Source organism: Emys orbicularis, chromosome 8 (assembly GCF_028017835.1).
Source record: "Emys orbicularis isolate rEmyOrb1 chromosome 8, rEmyOrb1.hap1, whole genome shotgun sequence".
NCBI lineage: Eukaryota > Metazoa > Chordata > Testudines > Emydidae > Emys > Emys orbicularis.
In genome coordinates this window covers 60,010,613-60,037,203 of record NC_088690.1, presented here as the reverse complement: position 1 = coordinate 60,037,203, position 26,591 = coordinate 60,010,613, and the positions used below count along the sequence as shown (strand labels likewise).

The 26,591-nt window shown below is 41.0% G+C and overlaps 1 protein-coding gene across 1 annotated transcript in view; it reads left to right on the top strand.

Moving 5' to 3' along the window:
- Positions 1-26,591, top strand: part of RASAL2 (RAS protein activator like 2) — a 170,208-nt gene that overhangs the window by 96,132 nt on the left and 47,485 nt on the right. Inside the window, exons 4-5 of the mRNA XM_065409333.1 lie at positions 6,546-6,652; positions 20,319-20,428. Coding sequence (XP_065265405.1) covers positions 6,546-6,652; positions 20,319-20,428 — 217 coding nt within the window. The remainder of the gene's footprint in view (positions 1-6,545; positions 6,653-20,318; positions 20,429-26,591) is intronic.

Below are 26,591 nucleotides of genomic sequence, written 5' to 3'. Positions count from 1 at the left end.
GGCTTTCTTAACCATAGTGGTTATACTGCGCTTTTGTGATGCAAAGGTCACTTCACCACAAACATAGCAGAAGTTATCTGCACTGTTCACACAAGGACGAGGCATCTCTGCTCACTTTGGCTAAACAGAAATGTGTCCCTTTGCAAAATCAAACACTGACAAATAAGAGAGCACGACACTGTATGATTTCTAGAGCTGATATAGGGCAATTTGTTCAGCAGAGTGATGTAAGCTTCGTTATGATTGCATCATCCATGACTTCTAGGAATAGCACGATGCAATTCATATCATGTATGATGCAATACCAGCTTCAGATTGCATCATTCATTGTTTTGCCTAAAAAGCAAGTACTGTCCAAACCCAGTCATAGATTTATTCATAGATCCAGTCAAAGATGTATTTTAGTCATTTCTGGTTTAAATTGAGATCCCTTCCCTTTATAACTCACTTATCCTCCACCATTCCCAAGTCAAGGGTCGTATATACTGACCCAATAGCATATCTTGAAAACCTGAGCCAATCAACAATTTTAAGCATCATTTTCGTTCTCAGTGACCCAGAATTAGTAAAGTTTGACTACATTTATTTCAGAAGCATTTTGGCTGTAGAGCAGTGTTATCGAGCAGAACCCATCATCAGCCTGGACATGTCCCTTGGAATGGTGGTTGAAGTATGAAGAGACATATGAATCTTTAGCGCATCTGGCATGTAAATATCTTGTGATGCTGGCTACAACAGTGCCATGAGAACGCCTGTTCTCATTTTCAGGTCATATTGTAAACAAGAAGCGGGCAGCATTATCTCCTGCAAATGTAAACAAACTTGTTTGTCTGAGGGATTGGCTGAACAAGAAGTAGGACTGAGTGGACTTGCAGGCTCTAAAGCTTTACATTGTTTTATTTTTGAATGCAGTTATTTTTTGTACATAATTCTACATTTGTAAGTTCAACTTTCATGATAAAGAGATTGCACTACAGTACTTGTATTAGGTGAATTGAAAAATACTATTTCTTTTGATTTTTTTACAGTGCAAGTACTTGTAATCAAAAATAAATATAAAGTGAGCACTGTACACTTTGTATTCTGTGTTGTAATTGAAATCAATATATTTGAAAATGTAGAAAACATCCAAAAATATTTAAATAAATGGTATTCTATTATTGTTTAACAGTGCGATTAATCACGATTAATTTTTTTAATCGCTTGACAGCCCTACTAAAAATATTTACTGCATATAAATCACAGTGGCTAATTCCAGAATGGCTTACTGTTCAACTCATGTTCCAGTGAGTGGTGATTAGTTCTTTTTTACGGTGGGGGGTGCGCTAATTGAGCTAGCTAAAAGAGATGTAAATGTGTTTCTTACAGCTGGGGCTATCTGTATACCTGGTAGACTTCTTGCTGGATATGATGGGAACAGCTAGAGATTGATAAGCTTAGGTAGCCATTGGTGACCATTGGGAGGGGACTGAGTCTTAACATTTTTTGACAATGGAGCTGAGTTGGAGGGACCAAATTATCTAATAGTATCTGTAGCATTTTTCTTTTACTCTTCTCACAAATAGATACAACAATCAAATTCTGCTAATACACATGGGTTTCCCCAAAGGGGAAAAAAATTGAAAAGGAGATGATGGAATGCTGCTAAACTGTCCAGGTTTCTACAATAATATTGTAAAATTTGCAAAATGTTCAAAGTGGTGAAAAAAGAGACTTTTTGCTGGGTTTAATGGGAAAGTAACTAATGCATGAATTTTCTTGGTTCATGCAAGTTAATAATAAATAAAAAGGTTATGTCTTTGGGAAAAAGCAGCATTTGTGAATATCTTGAGAGCTAGCTATCGTATACCTGAATATTGAATACATCCTTCCACATGTCAAAGTCTCCCTTGAAGTTCAGAGCCAGGGCGTAGTAATACATTTCATAATGCTTCCATGCTACTAAGCCATTGCATTTGTAAACTGCTGAAGGCTTATGTGACTACACACAGACTGAGAATTTTTTAATTATCATAGGAATAGAGAAATTTCCAGACTACATCAGACCCATCTAGTCCAGTATCCCATCTCTGACAGTGACCAGCATCAGATGCTTTAGAAGAATGCATAAGTACATCACACTTGTCGGATGTGAGATGATCTGTCTCCAACAATTAGGTCTCATCATGATCTCTACTAATTAGAGATTGGTTTAAACCCTAAAGCATGTGGTTTAATATCCCTTCAATAATTTTTCATAGCAATAACCATTAGAACTCTGGATGTTCTCATTAGCCCTATAAATGTCTACTCTCCTTTTGAAACCTTTTAAATTATTGGCCTCGACATTTTCCTGTGGCGGTGGGTTCGACTGTCTAATTGCATAGTTTGAGGAAGAATTATTTGCTTTTATCGGCTTTGAATTTTCCACCTGCTAATTTCTAAAATAAACAATCCCAATCTTTTTCATTTCTCTTCATATGATTTTCCATGTCCCTAGTCAGTCTCATTACCCTTTCCTGAACTTGACTAATTATGCAATATCCTTTTTGAGAGTGACCAGTACTGCACACAATATTCCAGATGTTCATTTCATCCTCTCCATGCTGGAAAAAGGCCTTGGTAGTAGGATGCAAGGGCCCACAAAGGCAAGGATTCAAGTTACAAAAGGCTGGAAACAACAACAAGCTACTGTACTGGAAACCCAGAAATTTGTGGATCATTGCTCCCTCGTTGGAGGGAGCTGAGGCCAGCATTTGTGGCCACGACGACTGGATTCAGTGGAGAAGGGTGCCCGCCATCTGCCATACCAGTGCCCCCTGCTGAACACTTAATGAAGTGGCAATGGTGTCTGTCTTGAAATATCAGAGGGGTAGCCGTGTTAGTCTGAATCTGTAAAAAGCAACAGAGGGTCCTGTGGCACCTTTAAGACTAAGAAGTGAGGTTCTTACCCACGAAAGCTTATGCTCCCAATACTTCTGTTAGTCTTAAAGGTGCCACAGGACCCTCTGTTGTCTTGAAATAAACCATTCTCCTGCTATGCTGGCCAAAAGAATGAGCAATTGCTTGTTACAGTGGGAAGAGGGCATTGCCGTGTGAAGGGGTGAAAAGGGAGCTATATGTCATCCTGTGTAGATCTGGTTTCACAGGCATCTGCCATTTCTGAGTAATTGCCTCAGCTAGTTTGCAGCTGACTAATATTATTTAACACAGATAAATGAAGCAATGAATTAAAAGCGCCCCACAGAAATGTTTACAACTTTTTTTTTTTTTTTTTTTTTAAAGATTGAAAAGGGGGAAATCCATTTATTTTTCAGAGGTTGAGAGAACAGATGAAAAGGTTTCAGACTGTTATTTATCCACAGAGACAATGTGATTTGTCTGTAGGCTTGGCCCCAGAAAGTGAGCCATGCAGAGAATGATTGTAATTTAATACTGAGACCATGAAAGGTGCATTGATTTTACAGCAGGTGAAAACAATGCAATAGTAGTATGTAGCATGAGTCGGGGGAGGCAACCATCTAATATTGGCCTAGCAGCAACAGTATAGATTTTCCACCCAACTCAGCAGAAATGCTTCTTAAGGGCACAGTAGTTGCATCGCTTTCAGTTTGTAGGCTTGGAATTAGAAGTAACTGGGCTAATTTTACATTTTGCTAGGGCCTGATCCAGCAGGTTGCTAATCTGCTCCTGCTGATATTTTTTGTTGTGTTACTAATTGATTGCAAGCATCTCCTCTGGATATTTGCTTCTCCTTTCCTCACTTAATAGACTTTTATGAATCTTCTGAGCATGGAAGAAACTCATTTCATGCAGGAATCCCAACATCTTTTATCTACAGATAACTTGCATTGCTGCTACATGGGTATCGGGGCTGGGCATAGATTCTTCTCAGCTCTCCTTTGGTTTAATCTTATTTCTCCCTATAACTCCCTGTCCTGGGAAAGGACCACCTATTGTCAAAAATGGTAGGGAATTAAGTCTTCTGTTTTCATTTATGACTCGGCAAAATCAGCACCGTGTTAAATTACTTGGGATGCTTTGATGATGTGAAGTGATTTCCTGTGTGTGTATTGGAGAAAGCCAAAGCCATTACATTAGTTGATGCTCTTTGATTTGAGGCAAAGGAGTTCATTTTGGCCCCATGTTCCAAATGCATAGATCGCTTCCATTTCCTTCAATTACATTTCCACCAAAATTTTGATTATTGAAATATATTTGATATGGCTACCTCTCCGAGTACTTATGCCAGGAGACGTTCTATGCTACGTGCTGCAGGCTGTATCTACCTAAGGTATGTCTACACTGAAAGTAGAAACCTGCAGCTGGCCTGTGCCAGCTGACTTGGGCTCGATCTAAGGAGCTGTTTAATTGTGGTGTAGATGTTCAGGCCTGGGCTGGAGCCCAGGCTCTAGGACCCTACGAGGTGGGAGGGTCCCAGAGCTCAGGATGCAGCCTGTGCCCAAAAGTCTACACTGCAATTAAACAGCCTCTTAGCTCGAACCCCGTGAGCCCAAGTCAGCTGCCACAGGCCAGCCACAGGTGTCTAATTGCAGTGTAGACATACCATAAGCTTTTGGCTTTTTTGCCTCCCCTCTTTTTTGAGGGGGGGGGCAGGGGGCGATGATGAAGTTAGTAGAAATAGAACTAGCAAAGTATTCTGAGAGTGGGATTGACCATTGTTCAATCCTTGGTCTAGCACTGGCCCCTCTCTAGGCATTCTATTGGCTAAAGGTGTCCTGTCAAGCAGTGATCATCAAGTTCCGAAACCAGGAAACGGCTGGTGCCCCACAGGTTATGAAGGGAAGTGTCCAGTGCTAATCATCAGGCTGTGGAGAAATCTCACTGAAAGCTAAAGGTCTTTCTGTTGCAAGCTTTGACAGATTGATTAATTTATTCTGTGTGAGTGGAGCTGTTTGCATCAGCTGCATGATTTTGGACTAAATGCTGTGCCCTGCCTATTTACCAGTGTTAGCTGGTGATCACTATTCAACTTTCTATGTAGCTAATTTTGAAAGCTGTTCTCCATGTTAGCAGTTCTTTAATCATTGATCCTTAAAGGCAAGCTGAGAGACTTATATTTTTTTTAAAAGAAAAAGCCTACAGTAGAGGGATTACTACTTTTGCAGCAAGATCCTATTTTCTTAACTTTTCAATCGGTATGATGTTAAATTTTGATTTTCTCCTTCAAGACTTCTTGGGCGATATCTACTGTAATATGAATAAAATAATCCAATTGGCAAAGGCATCACAGGTAATGTTCTGCTTGGAGAAGGCTTTTGTGTAGGGGGGGGGCAGGGGGTCTTGATTATTTTTGGTGAAGAAATCCTTGTTCTCTTGGCAGCAGCTGGCTGTAAATTTCAGTAAATCTTTGTTGTTGCTGTGACTCAGGATATATAGTGAAATTTTCTGTAGCTGAGGGGAGCCGGCAGTTGGGCGTCTGTTAATAGCCTGAAAGTAACTAATGAGGATGTGCAGTCGGAACGATTGATTGAATAGCTGCAGTCCTGTGTGTTTCTTTCTCGCTCTCTCTGCAAGCTGTAAAGAGGGAGGGGGAAGAGAGAGAAAACCAGCTTTCTCTTAAGTGGAAGTAGAACGGATCCCAAGGGCCAGGAGGCCAGAAATGGAAGTTTAAGCTGCATCTATCTTTTGAAAGGAAAGCGGCAGAAGTCAAAATGTCAGTCTCCGAAGTCACAGTTTACTCCTTTTCTTTAAGATCCAGAAGATAACAATGGACTTTTTCTAAGGATGTGGTTTTTCATATCCTATTGAGAATGTCTTATTTATGAAGCTGGATTCCTGTAAGTCTAGTATTTGAACTGGAGATGGGCAGCAGTTGTGATAAAGGTATTAATATGTGTGTCTGTGTGTGTGATTTTATAATGTGCATGCTGTATAAATCTATAAAATCAGATACAAGCACATCTTCTGTAAAGATTTGAGCTTGCAAGATCTGCCTGCATGGATTTAGGATGCCAAAGTCATATCTTACTAAGGTCATATTGCCAGAACAAGGAGAAACTGACCTATTTTTGTATCTGCTGAGGTATATATGTTGTTTTATCCAGGCAACTATGAATCTTCTGATGGTCTCAAAGTTTGAGCTAGCAGTAGGGTCACATTATCTGCAGGAGACTGAACTTTGACCTTTGTCAAATTATGTTCAACATAGGATAAAATCATGATCTCCCTCTGTCACAGATTTTATTTGGCAATGTTAACTACTACATTGCTGATTGTAAAAAGAATAGTTGAAAGTTCTGAGTTGTATTAGCAAGTGTACAAGGTAGCAATACATATGGGTATTGAGCTTCACCAATGTGTTTAATCATAACTGCCTATTGCCTATAAGATCAAATCAGATTCCTAATTTTGACCCTGTTGCCAGTTGCAGTGTCTCTATAACTTATCTTGGTAGCAAATAAGCCATATATAAATATGTAAGTATAATTTGGCTGTTAGCTAATGCATCTGAAAGTTTGTGACGGCTTCTGTCCAGAGCAGGATAAAACCTAATTTTTTTTTTCAATTCCCCTCACCCACCTTCTTTTCTGTTTCTTCTCCAGAGGTCCCAGCAGAGAGGTCTCCTCGCAGAAGGAGCATCTCAGGAACCAGCACATCCGAGAAAACCAACTCTATGGATGCTTCAAACACCTCTCCTTTCAAAGTCCCAGTAAGTGCGCCTTTCCTCTGAAGGAGAGATGTCTTCCCATTGAATTGGGCGTGGAGTTTAGGTTATCCTAACAAATCTAATACTCAGTCTATTGATTCAGGGTGACAATTTAATAGTGCAGGTGGCCGAAAGGCATGCATATCAGCTGCCATAAATGATCAGGTAACATTTTCTAGGAAACCCATAATTTACCTTTCCACAAGATTTGATCTAAAATCAGTAGTCATGTAGACTTTAAAACCCAACCATGGGGTGGTGAGCAGCCTAATTTCAATCTGTCCTAGATACCCGTGAGATCGCTTTGTAGGCTTCACACTGGACATTTATTTTCTTCTCCAAAAAAGAACTTTAGGTTGGTGATGGTATGGGTGTTTTCCCCATATCAGTGGAATGAATTAGGGGTCTGAAATGGCTAACAGTTTATTTCAAAGCTACTGAAATTGTTCTCTGCGCGTGTGCATTAACTGGCCTTAATGCTTCTGGTTGTTCGTTTCAATTTATCATTTCAAGTAAGGTGTGGGGATTTTCTTGCCAACATTGGTTGGTGTACTAAAGTCGGTGTACTAAAACCTACAGCACTAAAACTTTTCTATTGTTCTTCTTAATCTGAAAGAAGAAGGTTCTGTCAAATCACAAGTCAAGTTAAAATGAAGTGCTCTTTAATATTTTACCAATAGTTAGACTTGGTTAAAAAAAAAAAGGCAAAGTCCAGCTTTATTATTGTAGAGATTTTTATGTTCCTCTCCATTGTGTGTAAGAACTCTTGAGAGCTTGAAAATTAAAACGTTTGTCCACACAGCTTTTGGCCTTTTCTATGTGTGATGAGCACTGATTTCTCTTCCTGTGTTCTCTGTGGAGTTGAGGCCAGTATAGCTGCATTTTATTTGTGTGCACCCTATCACCTCCAAATCACTGAAAGTCACCCAGAATACTCTCAACCCTGGGAAGAATAGTTTTTAGCTAACTTCAGATACAGACATGTTTACATGCTTATTTTGAGATGAATTCCCACAAAATTGTCTCTTGTCTTTTTAATGTATAAATAAGTGATGGATTCTTTAATTTTACAATCGATATTTTGCCAGTATGAAGGTGGATTCAATTTTATTAAAGTTGCTTTAATCTGAGCCAGATCATAAACTCCAAATTAATTGTGATTTAAAAGAAAAAAGTTCCTGGTCAGGTTAATGGTAGCTCCATCTTGGACTGTTTTCCTATCCTCTTTCAGATTAAACTATCAGTGGTAAATACAGGGAGATCACTATCTTGGAGTAGTTTATCCGTGCTCGACTCCTGTGTTTTTCTCAAAGCCTCATAATGAGACCAAAAGTTGAACTTCTGATATCTGTTGAGGGACCACCAAAATGCGCTTTCCTTGTTTTAAAGACCATCTGAAGTAAATATTCATATTGAGACTATTTTGGTAGTCTTAATGTGCTGTGTTCTAAATGGCACTCGAAAATAGGTTTTTAGTCTAATTATAGAATGTGACTCGATCATAAGCCGTTTCGTTTATAAGCCGACCCCCCCCCCCAAGATGGATAAGTAAAAATGGAAAATTTTTATAACCCGTTCATAAGTTGACCCTATAATTCAGGGGTCAGCAAACTTTGGCCGCTGGTGGGCCGAGATGGTTTGTTTACCTTGAGCATCCGCAGGCATGGAGGTAAACCTAAGTAAACAAAGTGTCCCGGCACGCCAGCTGCTTACCCTGACGGGCTGGGACAGCAATCGGTGGGGAAATTTTTTGGGGGGGAGAAGCTGGGAGTCAGGGGAGTAACCCCTGTGACCACCCCCCACGTTACCCCACCTCTAGCCCGGGACCCCCACACTCTCCCTATCCCATCCCTTCCCACCTTATCTGGGGAGGGCCAGGGGAGGATGTCTCTGACCTAGCTGGAGCTGCTCCAGCAGGTGTACGCGGCCGCAGCATGTTCCAGCGGGCTGGGCCAGGTGGCGTGGCCAAAGCCGGCTCTGGGGGGCGGGGCCAAGCGGCACGGCTGCAGCCTGCCAGCCCCGGAGCAGCAGCTGCTTCGGAGGCTGGGGGGAGAGCAGTGTGGCCAGAAGCGGAGAGACTCTGGCCCCGCCTCTTCCCTTCTGTCTCTGCTGGCTGTGCTGCCTCTCCTTGCTCCCTCTGTTGGGGGGAGGGGCTGTGTCCCACCTCTCCCTCTCTATACCCGTTCATAAGCCGACCCCCGTCTCTGGTGCTTCCCTTTTTTACTAAAAAAATTTGGCTTATGAACGAGTATATACGGTACTTGTTACAACTTCATAAAATCTCAAAACTTGTCTACATGCAATGAATCCTTATAGTATAACCATGGGCAGCAGAGTACATATGGGTACCATGAGGATTTTGGGGGAGCTTTTGTAAGTCCTAGTGACTCTTACCCAACCCATCTGTATTGATAAGAAATTCCATTAGTCTTACAGATGTTTGAATGTATTGTGGTGGTCTGTCTCTACAGCTTATCTATAAATCACAAACAAGATTTGAAGAAGCCATGTACCAAATCACTTAATGTCAGCCTGGGTTTTTTGTTTTTTATTTCCGTACCTTTCACTCTTTACGATCCTTCTCAAATGTCTTCTCTTCAGCTGCTTTGTATTGTCTGTGAAATTAGGTCATTAACACTTCAAAAGTATTTCTTTTCACTTATGTTTTCTTTTTCAGCACTCGCCCTTCCTTCCCATGTCTCACCTTTTCCAAGTTATTTTTTCTTCTAATGCTGGTTTGGGTACGGTCTTATTTTCCTCTTTCCTCCTTGCAATGTTGATGGGGCTTTAAGAACTCTAAGGCAAAGAGATGCAGGAAGCTGTCCACACCCTATCCTTTTGTTCATAAACAGCAAAAAGTAGCTATTGTTGCCACTTGTGCAGCTGATATTGTGCTCCCCTGTTGTCCTGACCACCTGTGTAATGGTGGGCCTGCTGTACCCTCCTGATTTGTATATAAAAGACAAGACTACTGGCTTTTGTAGGTTTTTCTCTGTGTATGCTATCTTGTATGCCGTGGTTGTTACCAGGCCACAGTAAAGATGAGATGAGACCTGCCTGTGTTTCACTCCAACTGCTGGATGTTGCAGCCCTCTAATCTCATTAGGTTAGTGGCTTGCTGGTAAAAATCAGAGCATTTATGAGTAGAGCTGGGCCCGAACCAAAACTACTGAATTCAAACATCCTTCTAACTTTGTGGATTAGGTCCAGCACTACTTATGAATAGAAAACGCCTCTTGTATATTCTCTTGATTCATATTGTTTTTTCTGGCTCCAAGAGGGATCGATCTAAGGAGAGGGGTAAATGGCACAAGTATAGGGAAGCCCAATATGAGTGGTCTGGGAATGGAAGGTGTGGCTCTAATAGCATTAAAAGTTATTTGTGGGGTTTTCTTCATCTCAATGGGTGCCCATTTTTAGACAGGAAGAACACAGGAATAGGAAAGCACCTGGTTTTTTTCTTCAGTCATTGATACTTGCACTGCACATTTGAGGGGGCAAACCAGCAACCTGTGCATTGTGCTGTTTCAATGATTCTTTGCTCCTGGCTTGGGGGGTGGAGGGGAGAGGCAGAGCGGGCGGGGTTATGCCAAGATTTTGAAAAGAAGTTGCATTTACAGCTTTCTAAGCTTCTGTTCTCTCAGGTAAGCATTTAAAACTCTTACTCTTGATAGAATGTACTGGAAATCAATGTTCTATGCAGCTTTTCCTCTAAACTCCAAACTGTGGTATACAAACAGAAAAAGGCATGGACTTTCTGACTGTTAATGGGCCTTTGTCCAGTGCTTGGAGTTTTGATTTACAAATGCATAATGTGGGGTAAGTGAACATTCTTTCCAAGAAAAGTTCTTTTAAATAATCTCTTCTGTGGTAGTCATTGGGAATGGTTTTATTTAAAGGGTTGGCATGTAAACTTCAGAAAATTCAGTTTCTCTGCCTCCTACATATATATTTAAAAGCATATTCTTCTATTTAAACTTACTATTCTATAATCTCAATAATTATGCATACGCATTCTTTGGTTTTCTATGTCACAGTCAGCCTATGCTGAGCAATATATGGAATGTGGTTGTCTTGTTTATCTCCCACAAAAGGGAGTGAAGTAGGATTCTGCTGATATTGGCAGTGCACTACAGAAGGGATAAGGAAAGGCTTGTGTGTAGAGATAAGAACTGTTAGTGCTTGGCCTTTTCTTCATTCCCTAGCCCCCCAGCTACATTAGTGTTAGGTTACTTCGGTTTTCCCCTAGATTCAGTAGTGTTACTTCTCACTCCACAATTGCCAAACATATTTTTTGGGGGGAAGGATAGGCACAAAACATTGAAAAAAACCCACAGCTTTAAAAAAAATTACTGAATATTAGTGCTGAGAAGTTAGAAAGGCTGATAGAACTCATCCACCACCAGGCCTGGTGGTAGATGAGTAGGCGAAATACCAGCTTTCCCCTCCTACACACACACTGTGCTTTGTCAGTAAAACTCAGTCTTACAGTACCACATCTCCTGCTATTTCATTATTGAGCCATTGTACAACTCTGACAGAACACCACAGTCCCCTCCTTGCTATTCCATTTGAATTGGGGATTAGGTTAAAACATGAGAATTCCAAAATACGGAACCTCCAGAAGTGACAGGACAAAGGTGTTAGTAACCCATTGTAAAAAAAACAGGTCCTTAACCACCACCTCACCTTTTTTGGCTAGTTTTGTTGATTTATTAAAATCAATACCGATATTACGTGACTCAATGACATACGTGGGCACTTTAAAAAAAATAGAGGAAAGAAACAGTCTTGATGAAACACATAAAAATGAGCTAAAAAGGTCAGGGTGTAGGCTCTGAAGTAAATGAAATGATTTGTATGGGAACCCTGTGCAAATAGTGATGGAAAGGCTGTTTCTTAGGGACTGTCTTCTTTGGTTTGCCTCTAGTTCAGAATATAACTGGATATACAGGAATAGTGTCTGCCTCTTTTGCTCTTTAAGAGTCCTGCTAAATAGAACAAAAGACAATGCAGCCAGCCTAACTGAAGGTCAAAGCGTGATGAGATCTCACTGCTGCCCAGACTTATATCTTATGCAGTCAACGAGACCAATGGTTGTCTCAGGAGCACTGCTCCGTTACAATCAGGTTGCGAAGCTAGAACAAGTCTCTGATCTTTTTTGGCCATGTGACCATAAGTACACGTTTTTAATTCTGCAGTAGTGCCAATGCAGGAGTTTGAGTTGTTGAGCTACCATTAGTGTATCAAGGCAGCACAAGATTTCTGTGCCCCAATATTCTTAATGAAAAATCATCTGGCTGTGCTTGAACTTTTTCCTCCCTATTTTAATATTCTCTTGCTTTTTGTTCTGCTCTCTCACACCATAACACCCATTCTTTACATTTACCCTTGATATTTATTTTATTTCATATAAGATTTGAGGCTTTGGGCTCTCACCCATTTTCCCAAGGATTTTGTATAGTGGGAAGGACTTGAGTTATTAGTTACTTCCAAGATGCTCATGGAGCTTTCACCTTTCCCTTTATTCTGGGTTGCTGTTATTTATAGACTCACAGGAATTAGAGATATGTATCCCAATGCAATACAGATTTGTTCTTTACAGTAAATTCTCCAGTGCTTGGTCAAGAGATAGTATTTCTGCTACCGTGGCAGAGTCTAATGGACTTCAACATGAAATTTTTCATTGTATTTAGCCCAAATTTTTCTTTGTTTCATTTAATCCCATTACTATTAATTTATATCCCTCTAGGCCACATGATAACATTCCACTCTCGCTTTGGTTTCACATTGTCCAAACAAGTACTGATATTGTCAGTTATTGTATCCCCTACCTTTAAAGCATGGTTTAGCCAAGCTATACAATATCACCTTATTTTTAAGGTGTCCTCCGTAAATCAGGCTTTCCAGCCCCTTTATCATTTTTCTTGCTCCTCTCTGAATTCTCTCCAATTCACTGGCATATTTCTAGTATCACCTTGCCCAGGTGTTCTCTATTTTTAACCCCTGCAGATCCCTTAGTGTTATTTCTCTATCCTCACTGGCACTCACTGTACCTCCTAATTTCATATAATCTCTGAATGTCATTAATGTGCTGTTTAACTTCCAGATCGTTAATAAAGATGTTAAACAAAACCAGTTCTGCCCCCAATCCTTGCAGCACCCCATTGGTCAACCTCTCACAACTTGTTAATTGTCATTTATCATAATTACCCTTTTTCGATAGTCCTTCAGCCAGTGTGCAAGCCGTGACAGTAACTTTAAAAAAGCCCATTTGAATTAATTTTTCAAATAAGCCTATATGCTACATTGTGAAGCACTTTACAGTAGTATAGGTGCACATTATGGCAAGCTGTGTGCGAGTGTGGTGGAGGAATAGAGGGGCAAGAAACTTGTTTCCTCCTCCCCAGCACACGGAATAAACAAGATCTGGCTGCTTGCACTCCTCCTGCACAGTTCTGGGGCATGGGTGTGCTGCACAGCCCAAAGAGTGTCTATCTGTGCAGAGGTGCTTCCCTAGCCTTGAGCCATACTTTTGGCTCTAAAGGCTTGACATCTACTGCAGTCCCTTCATTGCAAATTTTGCTGCTTGATTAAACAATAATAAGAGAGTCGTATGTGATTTGTTCTTCATAAAGCCCTGATGTTTATCACCCATATTTTTGTCATTGTCCAGATGACTAGACCTCTTTCTGATAATATTTATTCCTTGATTTGAGATTAAAGTTAGAATCACTGGATGTTAGTTGCTAGGATTGCTCTTTCCTGGTTTTCGGACCCTCTTCAGCAAGGTGCTTAAGCATGTGCACCATCCCACTGAAGTTAGTAAGACTGCTCTTGGGTTTAGTTACACATGTGCTGAAGTAACTTGCAGAACTGGGGCCTGAAAGTGCAGTAGTGCTCCTCTCCTAACTCTCCCCAGGTATCAGATAGATACCTACTTGTTTCTCGGTGAATTTTCCAAAATAATTCACAGTGGTTTGTTAACTTAATTCATTTACCTGGAATACATATCACGTGCCCCTCCTGTTGTGTTTTCCTGTACTAGTTTGTATTAATTTTTTTTTCAAAGTCCTCATTATTGCCTAATTTCTCATACTTCTCTATTTGTCTTGTTAAAAACTAGTTTTTAATTTTTTCCCCCATAGCTGTTTGTTTTCACGTTTATTGATGGACCTAGCTTCTTGCCAGGACTTTTTTCCCTTGGTATATTTATAAAAGCCCTTCCAACTCCCCTTCACCTTTTTGGAGAGCACTAACTTGTTCTGCCTTTTTGCTTCCCTTATCTTCCGTCACAAACCTGAAGTGTGACTCTAGCCTTGTTTGGTACCCTTCACATTCTCTATTTCCACTGAAGACTTTTCACACTCTCTTTGAGCTTACAAAGCTGAAGTTACAGAGGCTGCTCACTTGTTCCCTGTATTTTAATTTTGCAGGATAATTGAACTGCTGACCCTTGATTATGGTAGTTTAGCATTCTCTAGTCTTTCGCTACACTCACATTTTAATACAGCCTTCCTCTATGCTATGCTCAGTGTTCCTTTCATTTCCACAAAATTGCTTCTGTGAAATGTAATGCTCTTACCCATGTACTGCTGTGTTCTTTGGACCCGTTCCTTTCTACACTTAATTAATTACACTTTACTCCTAGAAACATCGGAATTGATCAACCAAAACAGATAATTTCTCCATCTTATTCACAATCCTTCCTTTGATAGTGGCCAATACCAAATAATTTAGAGGAAGGTTTAAAATAATGCACCTGGTCAAGTGTGCAGCGCTGTGCCACTGGAGAAAAATTCCTTCCTGAACCTAGCTGGCAGTCAGCTTGCACCCTGAAGCATGAGGATTGCTCAGTCTCTTGTTATTTTTAAACCTGTCTGATGCAACTGCAAATGTTATTCCTACTTACATAAATGTGTAATCCTTTTTTAATCTTGCTGAAACATTTGTCTCTCTAATATCTTGTGTCAGTGAATTCTCAGGCTGATTATAGAGAGCATGAAAAAAAATCTCCTGTTACACATTTTTTAATTTGATGCCTCTCAGATTTCAGTTTTACCCCTTGTTTTGTGTTTTGCAGAAGAATGAATAGGGGAGCCCAATTAGCTTTTATTAACGTTTTTGTATACCTCTGATCCCGTTGTATTTTTATTTCTAAACCAAATAATCTTAGTCTTTCAAATCTATCTATATATGTAAATCCTTTTACTCTCTGCCTCTAATCAATTTTGTTTTTCTTATCTCGTCTCTTTTTTATTTTATTTATTTTTTTGGCATTGTTAGTTACTGAGATGAGATAACCAGACTAGAATGCTATATTTAGAGTGAGGAAGTCCAGTGCATTTATATAATACCATTTTATGTTTTCTTTATTACATTTTACCCTTTCTCAATACATAGAAACTCTTTTGTTTTATTTTTAATGCTATGTGTTAAGAAGGCATCTTCATTGAGGTGTCCACAGTGATTTGTACTGCCAGACCTTTTTTTTTTGATGAGTTTACAGCTCATTCATAATCTGTCGTACTTTGTGGGGGGAGAGGGGTTGCCCAATATGCTACCATGCATGGTGAGATTTATCTGTCTTTCTGTTGCCTGATCAGTTAGTTTTTATTAGGACTTTCTAGAGTCCCTCATAGTTCTCTAATATTTTAGTAACCTGAATAATTTGTCTGACAGCAAACTTCTCCATCTTTGTTTTGTTACATTTATTAAAGTTCTATGAAGAAAGGTGAAGCCTCACTGTTCCCAGTACTCATTCTTGGAGTAATCCCCCTATTAACTTCCTTCCACGCTGAGATTGGGCAGATTTCCCAGACCTTTTGCTTTCTGTCTCTTCACTGGATTTTTAACATATGACACAACTTTTCACCTTGGTTTCTAAGCTTTCTCAATAGCCTCGTGTGAGGAACTTCATAAAAAAAGTTCTACTCTTCAGCACATTCAGTAACAGCTTCAAAGCATTTCTAGTGGGGCAGCAATAGCTACAACTATTGCTATCTCCAGTGAGATGATGGCCATTTCCATAATTCATCCAATCTGTAATCCCTTTAACCTGAGATGGGAAGAGTCCATGAGTCACTCCTAAAGTCCAGTTTCCCCTATGCTGTTGTTGCGATTGTTATGGCTAATAATAATGTATTACTACTGCTACTAATACAGTACCATACATGAACATGGCACTTTCCCAACACATCAAAGACAATGTCCCCATCTCTCTAAGACATTATAATTTAGGTTGAATTTTACATGCAAAAATGTTGCATAGGTGCTGAGTCTTCCAGTCACCCATTCCACCCTGACTTTACTGCTCCTAGATCTCTGCTGATGATGTTGTGTTTTACTAGATAACTCACATTATTATTATTAGCTTGTTGGTTGCTGTGGAAGTTGCTAAGAGAAGCATTATTTGTTATGCACAAACTCTTCTCCCCAAAGTGAAAAATTCTTATGTCTGTAGTATGCAGTAGTTAAGTATTTTCATTCATACCGTGTTGTCTGTGAAGCTGGTTGTTTGGGCATTTATATCCTCCTCCCCTGGTGATTGTTCCCTGTTGTACTGAGATACAGGAGAGCCAGTGTCCTGTTTTGCAGTACTGATGCCACTATAAGTGATGCATAGTTGCATTTTACAGCTATCACCCCATCGCACTTAATATCTGCTGTCAGGGATTATAGTCCCCCTTCCTTCTCTTTGCTACTGACAACTGCATTTGTAAAGTCCCACTTGATTCACCTCTTCTGAGCCTTGGGCCTTGGCTACACTGGCGGTGTACAGCGCTGCAACTTGCTGCACTCAGGGGTGTGAAAAAACACACCCCTGAGCGCAGCGCTGTAAAGCGCCAGTGTAATCAGAGCCTGCAGCGCTGCACGCTCGTGCGCAGCGCTGCAAGCTATTCCCCTCGGAGAGGTGGAGTACATACAGCGCTGCGAGAGCTCTCTCGCAGCGCTGGCGGCGCAACTACACTCGCGCTTCACAGCGCTGCCCGAGTGTAGCCAAGGCCTTGGTCTACACCTAAAAATTAGATCAACCTAGCAACATCACTCTGGGCTGTGAAAAATGTTGTGCCCTGTGTGACATAGTTAGCTGACCTAACCCCCATTGTAGATACAGGTAGGTTGATGAAATAATTTTTCCATCAGTCTGGCTACTGCCTTTCAAAGAGGTGGGTTATCTGCATAGGTGGAAACACCTTTTCTGTCGATTTAGGAAGTGTCTACACTACGGTGCTCCAGTGGCACAGCTGCAGCCCTGTAGCTGTGCTCCTGTAGCGACTGTAGCGTAGACATACCCTTGGTTGGCAACATCGTCTGAACAGAAAGTAGTGAGACTCTTAATCTGCTGCTGAGTTTTCAAGTGACGTGAAGATAAGAAGGCACATGTGAGATTCTGCTGGTGTGATTTTGAGGGGTAAAGTTGGTTTGTATTGAATTTGCCATTTGTCTCATTAGGAGTGGAGTGTTGAAGCAACGTCTAGAGAGCCTCATTAGGGCAGAACACTTGTACAGTTATTCTCTTAGTGTTTGACTCCTTAAATGTCCGCATTCATATAGTGCTGTTCATCTTCAGAGTGCTTTGCATCTAATTAATCCTCATAAACACCCTGGTGTGTTGTTAATAAAGTATTTGTATACCTGTTTTTTTACAGTTGAAGTAACAAGCATCTTTTTTTTTTTAAACCACCAATGGAAATGTTTCTATGAAATTTAAACTGTTTTTAAAAAGAAACATTCCTCTGTAGTATTTGAAACCCAGACATTTCATCATGTTAGGAAATGAGAACCAAAAAAGTGTCTATTTTCAACTGTCTATGCTCAGGTAAATGCTGTAAATATAAGTAGCATAAATAGCAACAACAAAAAAGTGAGGGGGGGAAGGGGGGAAGAGACCTTATGTTAAGGTATTACTAATAGCATTGACAAGGAATTTTTTTCCTAAAAATTACTTTAACCGGACAATGTCTCTTTAAATATAGTGTTGAACTCAGGGAAAGACAAATTTGTTCAGGCGGAATGAGAGTTTAAAAAGATTTCTTCTTTTTCTTAGTTGGATAGTTTTGCTGCAAATAAACGCTGGATACCGCCTCCCCTTTATTTTTGCATTCCACATTTCGAGAGATTTCTTTTAGCAAAGAAACATAAAGGTCAAAAAGCTCATCTTTGTTTTTCTAGCATGTGTGAATTTTCATGCTGCTCCCAATTTATTCATCTCCAATCATCAGCCCTATGTGATCCTGTAGCAAAGTGTAGAGAGCAACTAAGAGGCAAACCATTTAATGTGTTTTCAGAAACAAAAAAAATATTTCCCAGTAAGCTTGCATTATTTTATTTTATTTTATTTTGTCAGATTGTTAGCACTACACATCTGGCTATCCTGAAAGCTGTCATTTATAACCAACATTTGGATAGCCATATTTGACCAGTTAACCTGTTATACCTTTTGCTCAGTAAAAAAAAAGTCCATTGTCCCTCTAAATGTATGCTGTGACACTGAAATGATTATAAACACTAAAAGAGTCAACAGTCGGGGTCCATCTCTGCTGGGAACGGAGTCAATTCACTTTTAAAACATTTGGGGGCCCCATTCTGACTCTTGTCAGGTCAGGAGGCCTGTCTAGTTTTTTGCTTGGAGGGCAGGGGCAGTGTGCGGGGCATGGCACAGCGCAGCAGAAGTGTTCAGCTTCACAGCGTCTGCACTTTGAGCATGCCATGGAATGCGGCCAGGGTCCACCAGGGCCAAGTCCCAGTAGCTGGGTCTTGTTACTTCTTGTGAAGGGAAGTCAGACTAAATGAAAGTGCCTTCATTCTTCTGGACCAATTCCAACATTTTTAAAGGCACTTTTTCAAGATCTGGCCCAAAAGGTCCAGGAACCTGGTTAGAGTTTCAGTGGTGTGCATAGCCACAAACACTCATTCCCTTTTTCAGATGTCTTTTCCCCTTAATGGACTACATGTACCCTGTACTTCTAAATTTTCTGGGTTGAGGGCATTGGGGGAGGAGTGGCTGCATTCCCTTCTCAGCCTCTTCCATTTCTGGGAAGGGGAAAAGCTTTCTTCTCTCCCAAGATTTGTCAAGGACAGGGCCAGCTCCAGGGTTTTGGCCGCCCCAAGCAGCCAAACAAAAAAAACCAAACCAAAACAAAAAAAGCCGCGATCGCGATCTGCGGCGGCAATTCGGCGGGAGGTCCTTCGCTCCGAACAGGAGTGAGGGACCGTCCGCCGAATTGCCGCCGAACAGCTGGAAGTGCCGCCCCTCTCCGAAGTGGCCGCCCCAAGCACCTGCTTGGTAAGCTAGTGCCTGGAGCCGGCCCTGGTCAAGGAGCATTAGGTAGCTGTTGCCTATCCATTAACCAACTTTGTGGGGTGCTGCCTGGTAAGGATCACCCCTAATCTGGGGGATAGCCAGCCCCAGATGCAGCGGCAGATGCAGGAAACAGACTTCTTTCAGCATAGTAATCATTTCACTGGGTCATGGGGCTGTGCACAGGTTTGGGGAGCACTTATCAAGCAGCTGCATTGGTGCAAGTTCTTTCCTGTTTTGGCTGGTATTGTATTTGGGGAGGAGGCAATCTCCTTCTGCTCAGAAGATCTGCTTACCAATTTTGGAAGAAGAGGGTGGGAGAGGCTTTTATTAATCTGCTGCCCTCCTCACATTTCCCTCAAAGAAGGCTGAATGAGGGTGAGGATATTGGCATCTAGTGCTAACTGAAGAATTTGTGGGTGGTGGGGGAGAGGAGTTTTCTCAGAATTTTCTGTAAGTTTTGGCCTGTGAAACGCTTGGCTTCTGAAACGCTCCTCTGCATTCGAAAATTGAACAGAGCCTACAATCAGTCCTCCACCTCAAGAGGTAGTTAGAGAAGGAGGGAAGAGGGGAACCAATTTGAGTTAGAAATTGGAGAGAAAGGAGGAAGGCGAAAAGTGAATTTTCAACACCAGTGAGGGTGGAACTGTTTGACATCTCTTATAAAACTCCCTTGACTTTGCTTATAGAGAAACAGCCTATGAAGTTAGGCAAATTTCTCTTCCCATGCTATGCTTTTCCATCAAGAAATACAATTTAACTTAGATGCATTTGATATATCCCATGACAGCTATGCTGAGTTGAAGTGAAATATCTACGTCTGACTCTTTCATCAAAAAGAAGAGTGTTTCAGCCAATAAAATGTTGCTTAATCCTATTGGATTAAGAATTGCTAAATTTGCATTGATTGGGCCAGGAATGCTTGTGTTGGCAAACCTTGGAAATAATTTGGCACGGTATGGCTTAAAATGCATGCCATGTACTCAGTGATTTACAGGACAGAAGATGAGATAAGCAAGCAATGCTGAGCTCAAAAAATTCAGTATGTTTTCTCTTAACAAAATACTTAGGTGTGGCTTCCATTGCTCTCTCATTAACACAGCTCTACTTTAACTGATGGTCTTGTAATGCAATCTGTATGTCATGCAGTCAAAATTTGGAAATGTCAAGTTACTACTCTTTGTACTATAACTTCTCCTCTTGTCATGCAGTAATTTTTATTGTACCTTAATGGGGTTATGATCAGTTTTAGTTTTGTTGCAGACTGAAGCATTTTTGGTTTATAAAGTAGAGAGAGGCCCATTTGTTTAGTCATTACTTGCATAAGCATTTCCCTATTTCACTTGCTATGACACTTCATTTTAGGGCTTCTTCAGCAAACGTCTGAAAGGCTCCATCAAGAGGACAAAGAGCCAGTCAAAGCTGGACAGGAATACAAGTTTCCGTCTTCCATCTCTCCGCAACGCTGATGACAGGTAGGAGTCTCTGCACTTCCTCGGAAGGAGGCTGGTAGTTTCAGCTCAACTCTTCCAAAAGTGCATGGCAAAATACGTTAGTCTGTGTAAGCATGCCTGCAAACTGACAGAAATGAGGGACAACTAGAGTGGTTTTGTTTTTTAAACTAGCAGAAATATATGTTAGCCTGTTAAATGTTGCGTGTGCTTCCATCAGACGAGATTCTCACTAGTCCTAAAGATGGCTGGTGAAAAGGGGTTTGCTTAAGTGTCTGCACTAAAATATCTTGTTCTTTTTTTAGCACTTCTCCTGCCAGGTCTCCAAACACCTTATAAGCGTTAAGTTTCACAATACAATACTGTGGCCCTATCTGCATTAGAGAAATTTGCACCCGTGTATTTACACCACTGCAAACACAAATATCCTGATGCAGTGCATCTTCATTAGGAGTTGTGTGATGTAGTTACAGTGCAAATCCCTAACATATACTGTACTGCAGAGTATCACTATTGGGGATTCATACTGTTGTCAAATACAATCATGTAGTTACCGCAGTGTGAATTTCTCTAATGGAAGCAGGGCCTGTTCTTCAGAAAACTAGAAGTCGGGGCTACAGCTCCCAAAATTCAGAAGCTAGTTTGGTTAGACCCACCTTAGCACTCTCAGTTGGTATATCTAGGCTTGCTTGTGTTTTGCTGGTGGCTTGGGGAGGGGCAATATATTTTGTGTTTACCTGCCTCAACTGCATTTTTCACTTTTGTAAAGTGTCATGATCGTCTTAATTGGAAGCCAGACAGGTTATTTTTTACTCCATGAAGCCCAGTGGTAGAGTTGGATTGAGTAGTAAATGGGCTGCCCTGTACTTAGGACCCTGACAGGCTTCTTTGACTTTACAACATTATTGTGTGTTTAATGCATTTTCGCTCTCTCTGCTGGGCTGAATTCATTATTTGTGTCTGTCATGCTGCGCTGCTTCAATCGATAGCGCTGCCTTCTCTGTCTAAAAAGCAGCGCATAAAATCGTGGAGACAGCAAGGCTTCAGATGTTAGAGGCCTTGTTAACTTTGTGAGTTATGGAGAAACTGCTCACAGGATGTAGCCAACAAAGTGGATGATGTGCTGCTCCTTCAATCATGCCATGTCACCCATGCTGTTGTGACGAAAGGTCTGTCATTAACTCATATTATCAGGGACTTAACTCCATAGGCTTAAGCGTGGTAAATAAGGTCACTGTGACGTTGTGCAGTCTATGGTTTTATAAAAATATAATAAGTGAATATAATGTAACTGGGATATGCTTCATGCAAAAGGTTTCTTGTAAGGTATCATTACGAAGCTTATAATCTACTGAGTGTGATCATCCTATTTGTATAAATGTACCACTCTTGTATCTAAAACTAGAAATACAAAATATAACTCTGAGGGCCTATTGTAATTATGCAAAGTGTGGGCCATTAATGGTGGTTTGGAATCTTGATGATTCCCATTAACCAGGACCATTGTCTGCAGATGGCTGTGTTTTACTTGTAAGTCTTTCTGTATATGTGTGTGCTGGCAAGTCGGTAATGAAGTCTTGCAGTGACATGTGATCATGTCACCTGAACTGGAATCCATCTTTAACCTGGTGCTTTTCCAGTGAGGTGGGGGGTGGAAACCCAGAGGGACAAAGGGTTCCTGCCTTATGCAAAAGATATATAAAGGGGTGGAACAGAACAGAGAGAGAGAGGAGCCATCATGAAGAATCCCCTAGCTATCACCTGAACTGGAACAAGATCTGTACCAGGGGAAAGAATTGTGCCCAGGCCTGGAAGGTGTCCAGTCTGAGGAAAAAACTTACTGAAGCATCTCTAAGGGTGAGATTATCTGTATTTAGTTTGATTAGACATAGATTTGCGCATTTTATTTTATTTTGCTTGGTGACTTACTTTGTTCTGTCTGTTACTACTTGGAACCACTTAAATCCTACTTTTTGTATTTAATAAAATCACTTTTTACTTATTAATTAACTCAGAGTATGTATTAATATCTGGGGGAGCAAACAACTGTGCATACCTCTCTATCAGTGTTATAGAGGGCGAACAATTTATAAGTTTACCCTGCATAAGCTTTATACAGGGTAAAATGGATTTATTTGGGTTTAGATCCCATTGGGAGTTGGGCATCTAAGTGCTAAAGACAAGCACACTTCTGTGAGCTGTTTTCAGGTAAACCTGCAGCTTTGGGCCAAATAGTTCAGACCCTAGGTCTGTGCTGGAGCAGACAGAAGTGTCTGTCTCAGCAAGCCAGGGTGCTAGAGTCCTGAGCTGGCAGGGGAAACAGGAGCAGAGGTAGTCTCGGCACATCAGTTGGCAGCTCCCAGGGGGGGTTCTGTGATCCAACCCGTCACAGTCACCACCTGGTGATATCCTGTTATTTTTAATGGGGGATTTTGAAAACTTTAAACAAAGTTTTCTGATATAAAATCTCTCACCCATGAGTAGTGTAAAGCCTGTGTGATGGGTTGGATCACAGAAACCCCCTTGGGACTGCCAACTGATGTGCCAAGACTACTACTACTTCCCCTGCTTTCCCTGCCAGTTTGGGACTCCAGAGCCCTACCTGGCTGTGCTAGACACGCTTGCCGGCCACAAACACAGACCCAGGTCTGAACCACGTCCCACAAACTGCAAGCTTAACTGAAAGCAGCTTAAGAAGTGTTCCTGTCTTTAACACTCAGATGCCCAACTCCCAACGGGGTCCAAACCCCAAATAAATCCGTTTTACCCTGTAGAAAGCTTATACAGAACTTATACTCAGAACTTACAGGTAGCAGCCATGGTTCACATGCTACCTTGAACATCCTCATGTAGACTTCTTATGTGGATCCGAGCCTTCCAAGATCCATTGTCTGTTAAGTGCTTCTTGATTGGGCACTTAACTTGCAAATTCCTTTCTAAAGAATCTGACCAAATGCCTTACTAAGGCTATTTAAAATCAAACAAGTATACAGCCAATATTCATAACTTCGAATACAATAATGACACATGCATACAAATAGGATGAACATATTCAGTAGATCATAACCTTTACAGAGATATGTTACATGGCATATGTAGCATAAAACATACTCCAGTTATGTCATATAGACATTCATGAGCATATTTCCATAAAGCCTTAGGGGGTGCACCGTCACAGCCTGCATTTGTGTTCCTCTGGCTACACTGGGTTTCATCTGAGAATGCTACCTTGCTACATGTGGATTGATGGACATTTGCTCTTACTGCATAAGAGAAGCACTGTTTTCTGGGGGGTGAAAGGGGGTAATTGCATTTAACACCAGTTACTTTGGTGTAGAAGCTGGCTATTGTACACACCCTATTTTTTCTCCTATAAAACAGCATACGGATTTTTAGCATGCAAACATGAATGATCAGATAGACCTAAGGGACTCCTGTGCTGTCTTGGCAATGATTTGCAAACTGTAAATTCTATTTCAGGCCCTGGTGGTATTTGGCACCATCAGTCTGTTGTGTCAATGTGCCATGATCCTCTTAAGACACCTAGGGCTGGATTTAAAAATAATAGCTCAGTGGGCAAATGAATTGAGGTGTTCCAGTAATAGGGCCCAATGTAGGAGGTGAGGAAACAGGGAGCTGGAGAGGTAGATGCAAAGCATGGCAGCCTGAAAGGGAGGCCGGCTGGAGTGATTGAAAGCTGCTGCTTTCCCTATCTCTCCTCTCCCCGGGCTCCCACACCAACTTTCCCTCTTACAGCGCTGTCCTCAGAACTCCCACATATATGCCTCTTGCCCCAGCAGTCAGTACCTCCCACACATCTTTGCCACCTTTCCCCATTCCCCTATCAACTGTGCAGCTCCTACTCCAACACCTCCCCCGCCTTGTGCCTGCACTAGAGATGCTGCTAGGAGGGGGCCAGACAAGAGTTGCTAAAATAGTTGGGGATTAAGCTGCTCTGCTTTCTAATACCAGGCTTGCTGCACTCTCTGAGCATAGCAATCCTTTTTCTGGGAAGTGGCCAGAGGGCGTTGTTGGCATTTGTGACTTTGCCGGCCCTTGGCCCTGTGACATGAACATTGAATTTTTAATATATTTGCACAGGAATTCTAAAGGACTCAGCAGGAGCTATCACAGGCAGCCAAGAAATCTAAACAATGAGGACAAATCCTTGTTCATTTGGAGAAGGGACTAAGTTGGGTAGATAAAGGCCCAAGGTGAAGCAGCAAGCCAGGAGAGAATAGTTAGGCTTCATCTACCAATAATAAAATTCACCCCAGCATCTTTATTGCTATCAATAAATTAACTGTTCTGTAAGAGAGTATTACTCTTTTGCTTGAAATGTGTAGCAATTTCTTTTGACATCACAGATGCTCTGCCAATGCATTTGTAAAGTGTTGTGCTACAGGAAGATGAGGGAAAAGAATACTGCTTCAATCTCTTTGGAAAGAAATTGATGAGCGTTTGTAGCAGTACTAACCTCCTGGGCACCTTACGTGGAAGAGACTGAATGTTTAATGGAGTTGTGTTTGCATTAGTGGCCTCTTATCCGGAAATGCACCACTCGAATACAGCATCTTTGAAAGTGTGTAATTGTATACATTACTTTACTTTATAAATACAACCACAAAGGAAGCTAAACCCCAATGATTTTTAGTAAGTTTCACTTTGCAGCCAAAGGTCTCAGAAAATACAATTGGCTGGTATGGCGTGAGAAGACAACTGAGAATTCACATGTGAATGAGGCAGTGAAGATAGAAAGAGATAGCTAAGTACGAGGGAGGGTGATGGGGTGGGAGGAGGAAGAGGAATTAAAAAAAAAATTCTCAGCCTCTTTAAAACAATATTGAGTTTATTTATTCAAAGGACAAAAGAGGAAGATGCAACCATTAAAAATAGCTTGTGAACAAAGAAAGGTGAAAAATTAGCTTTTGTTTTTCTATAATTGTGTTTAATTTATATGAATGAATTAGCATTCTTCCCAACCTCCTATGTCTTTACTGCCCCTTTATTATTATTGGTTTATTACATATAAGAACTTTCCTAGCCTAATCCCTAGTGAATCATACCTCCCCATATCTGAGGAGATACTCACAAAGGATGTCATGGTGTTATGCAAGTTTATAGGGCTAGATAGTCAGGAGACTTACTTCATCCCATTTCACAAAAAAATGCAACATTATTATTATTATTATTATTAATATTATTATTATTATTAAAATACACAATGTCATTAGCTTACCCCAAAATCATTCACAAAAATAAGCTCCTTCCTACCAAGTGGGTATGGAGAGAGATGGATATTGCTGTTTCATTTTTCTAATGGTTCCAAGATGTTCAGGTTCTATAGTGATAGAGGTGCAATTTATAGATAAGTACCTATAGATGCCAGGAGATTTACTTATCCTGGTGTGTTTCAGGATTTAGTATTGCAGACTTGTATCTATTCAGGATGTTGGCAGGTGGCCTGTGAGCAGAATTGTTTTGAGGTAGAGAGATGACCCAGGAACATTGTAGGGAAGGGGATTGGAGAATGAGAACTGCCATACAGGATGCAGCTGGGACTGCTGCAGTGGGGAATTGATCATCCTGCTTAAATATACTGAAACTGGATTCAAAACCAGGTTTCAGTATAGCTGGCTGGCATATCAGGCCAGCTCTTCAAAACTGGGATGTTAGCACAATACCTGTGCACCCAGTCTGGATCTGCATCTTCCACAGCACTGTTTTGTCACTGACTTACCTCACTTCTGCTATTCCAGTTTCTGGCTATCTCCTGAGCAGAGCCTGCTGTGCTCACAAAATTGTTTCGGATCTCACAGTGCTCTAGCTTGAAACTTCCAGACTCCCTTCTCATTTGTGACCTAAGCCAGTTTTGAATGGAGTTTTCCAGATACATATATCCAATACAGTATCTCTCTGGGATGCAGTATCTCATGTTGCAATAGCATTTGGCACCATTTACTGTGTCCGCTTTCAGATTTTTCCTAGGCTGGTTCCCATTGCATTCGTCTCACACACTTGCATCTTACATGTGTTGGGAGTGTCTTCCTAAAGCATAAAAACATGTCTACTTAATCTAAAGGTAAAGCAGCATAAAAGATTCAAGGATAACATGCTTTGGATAGGAGATGGGGCAAGGAGACCAAATTAATATAGTCAATTTGTGGCTGGGAGTCTGAGAGCATCT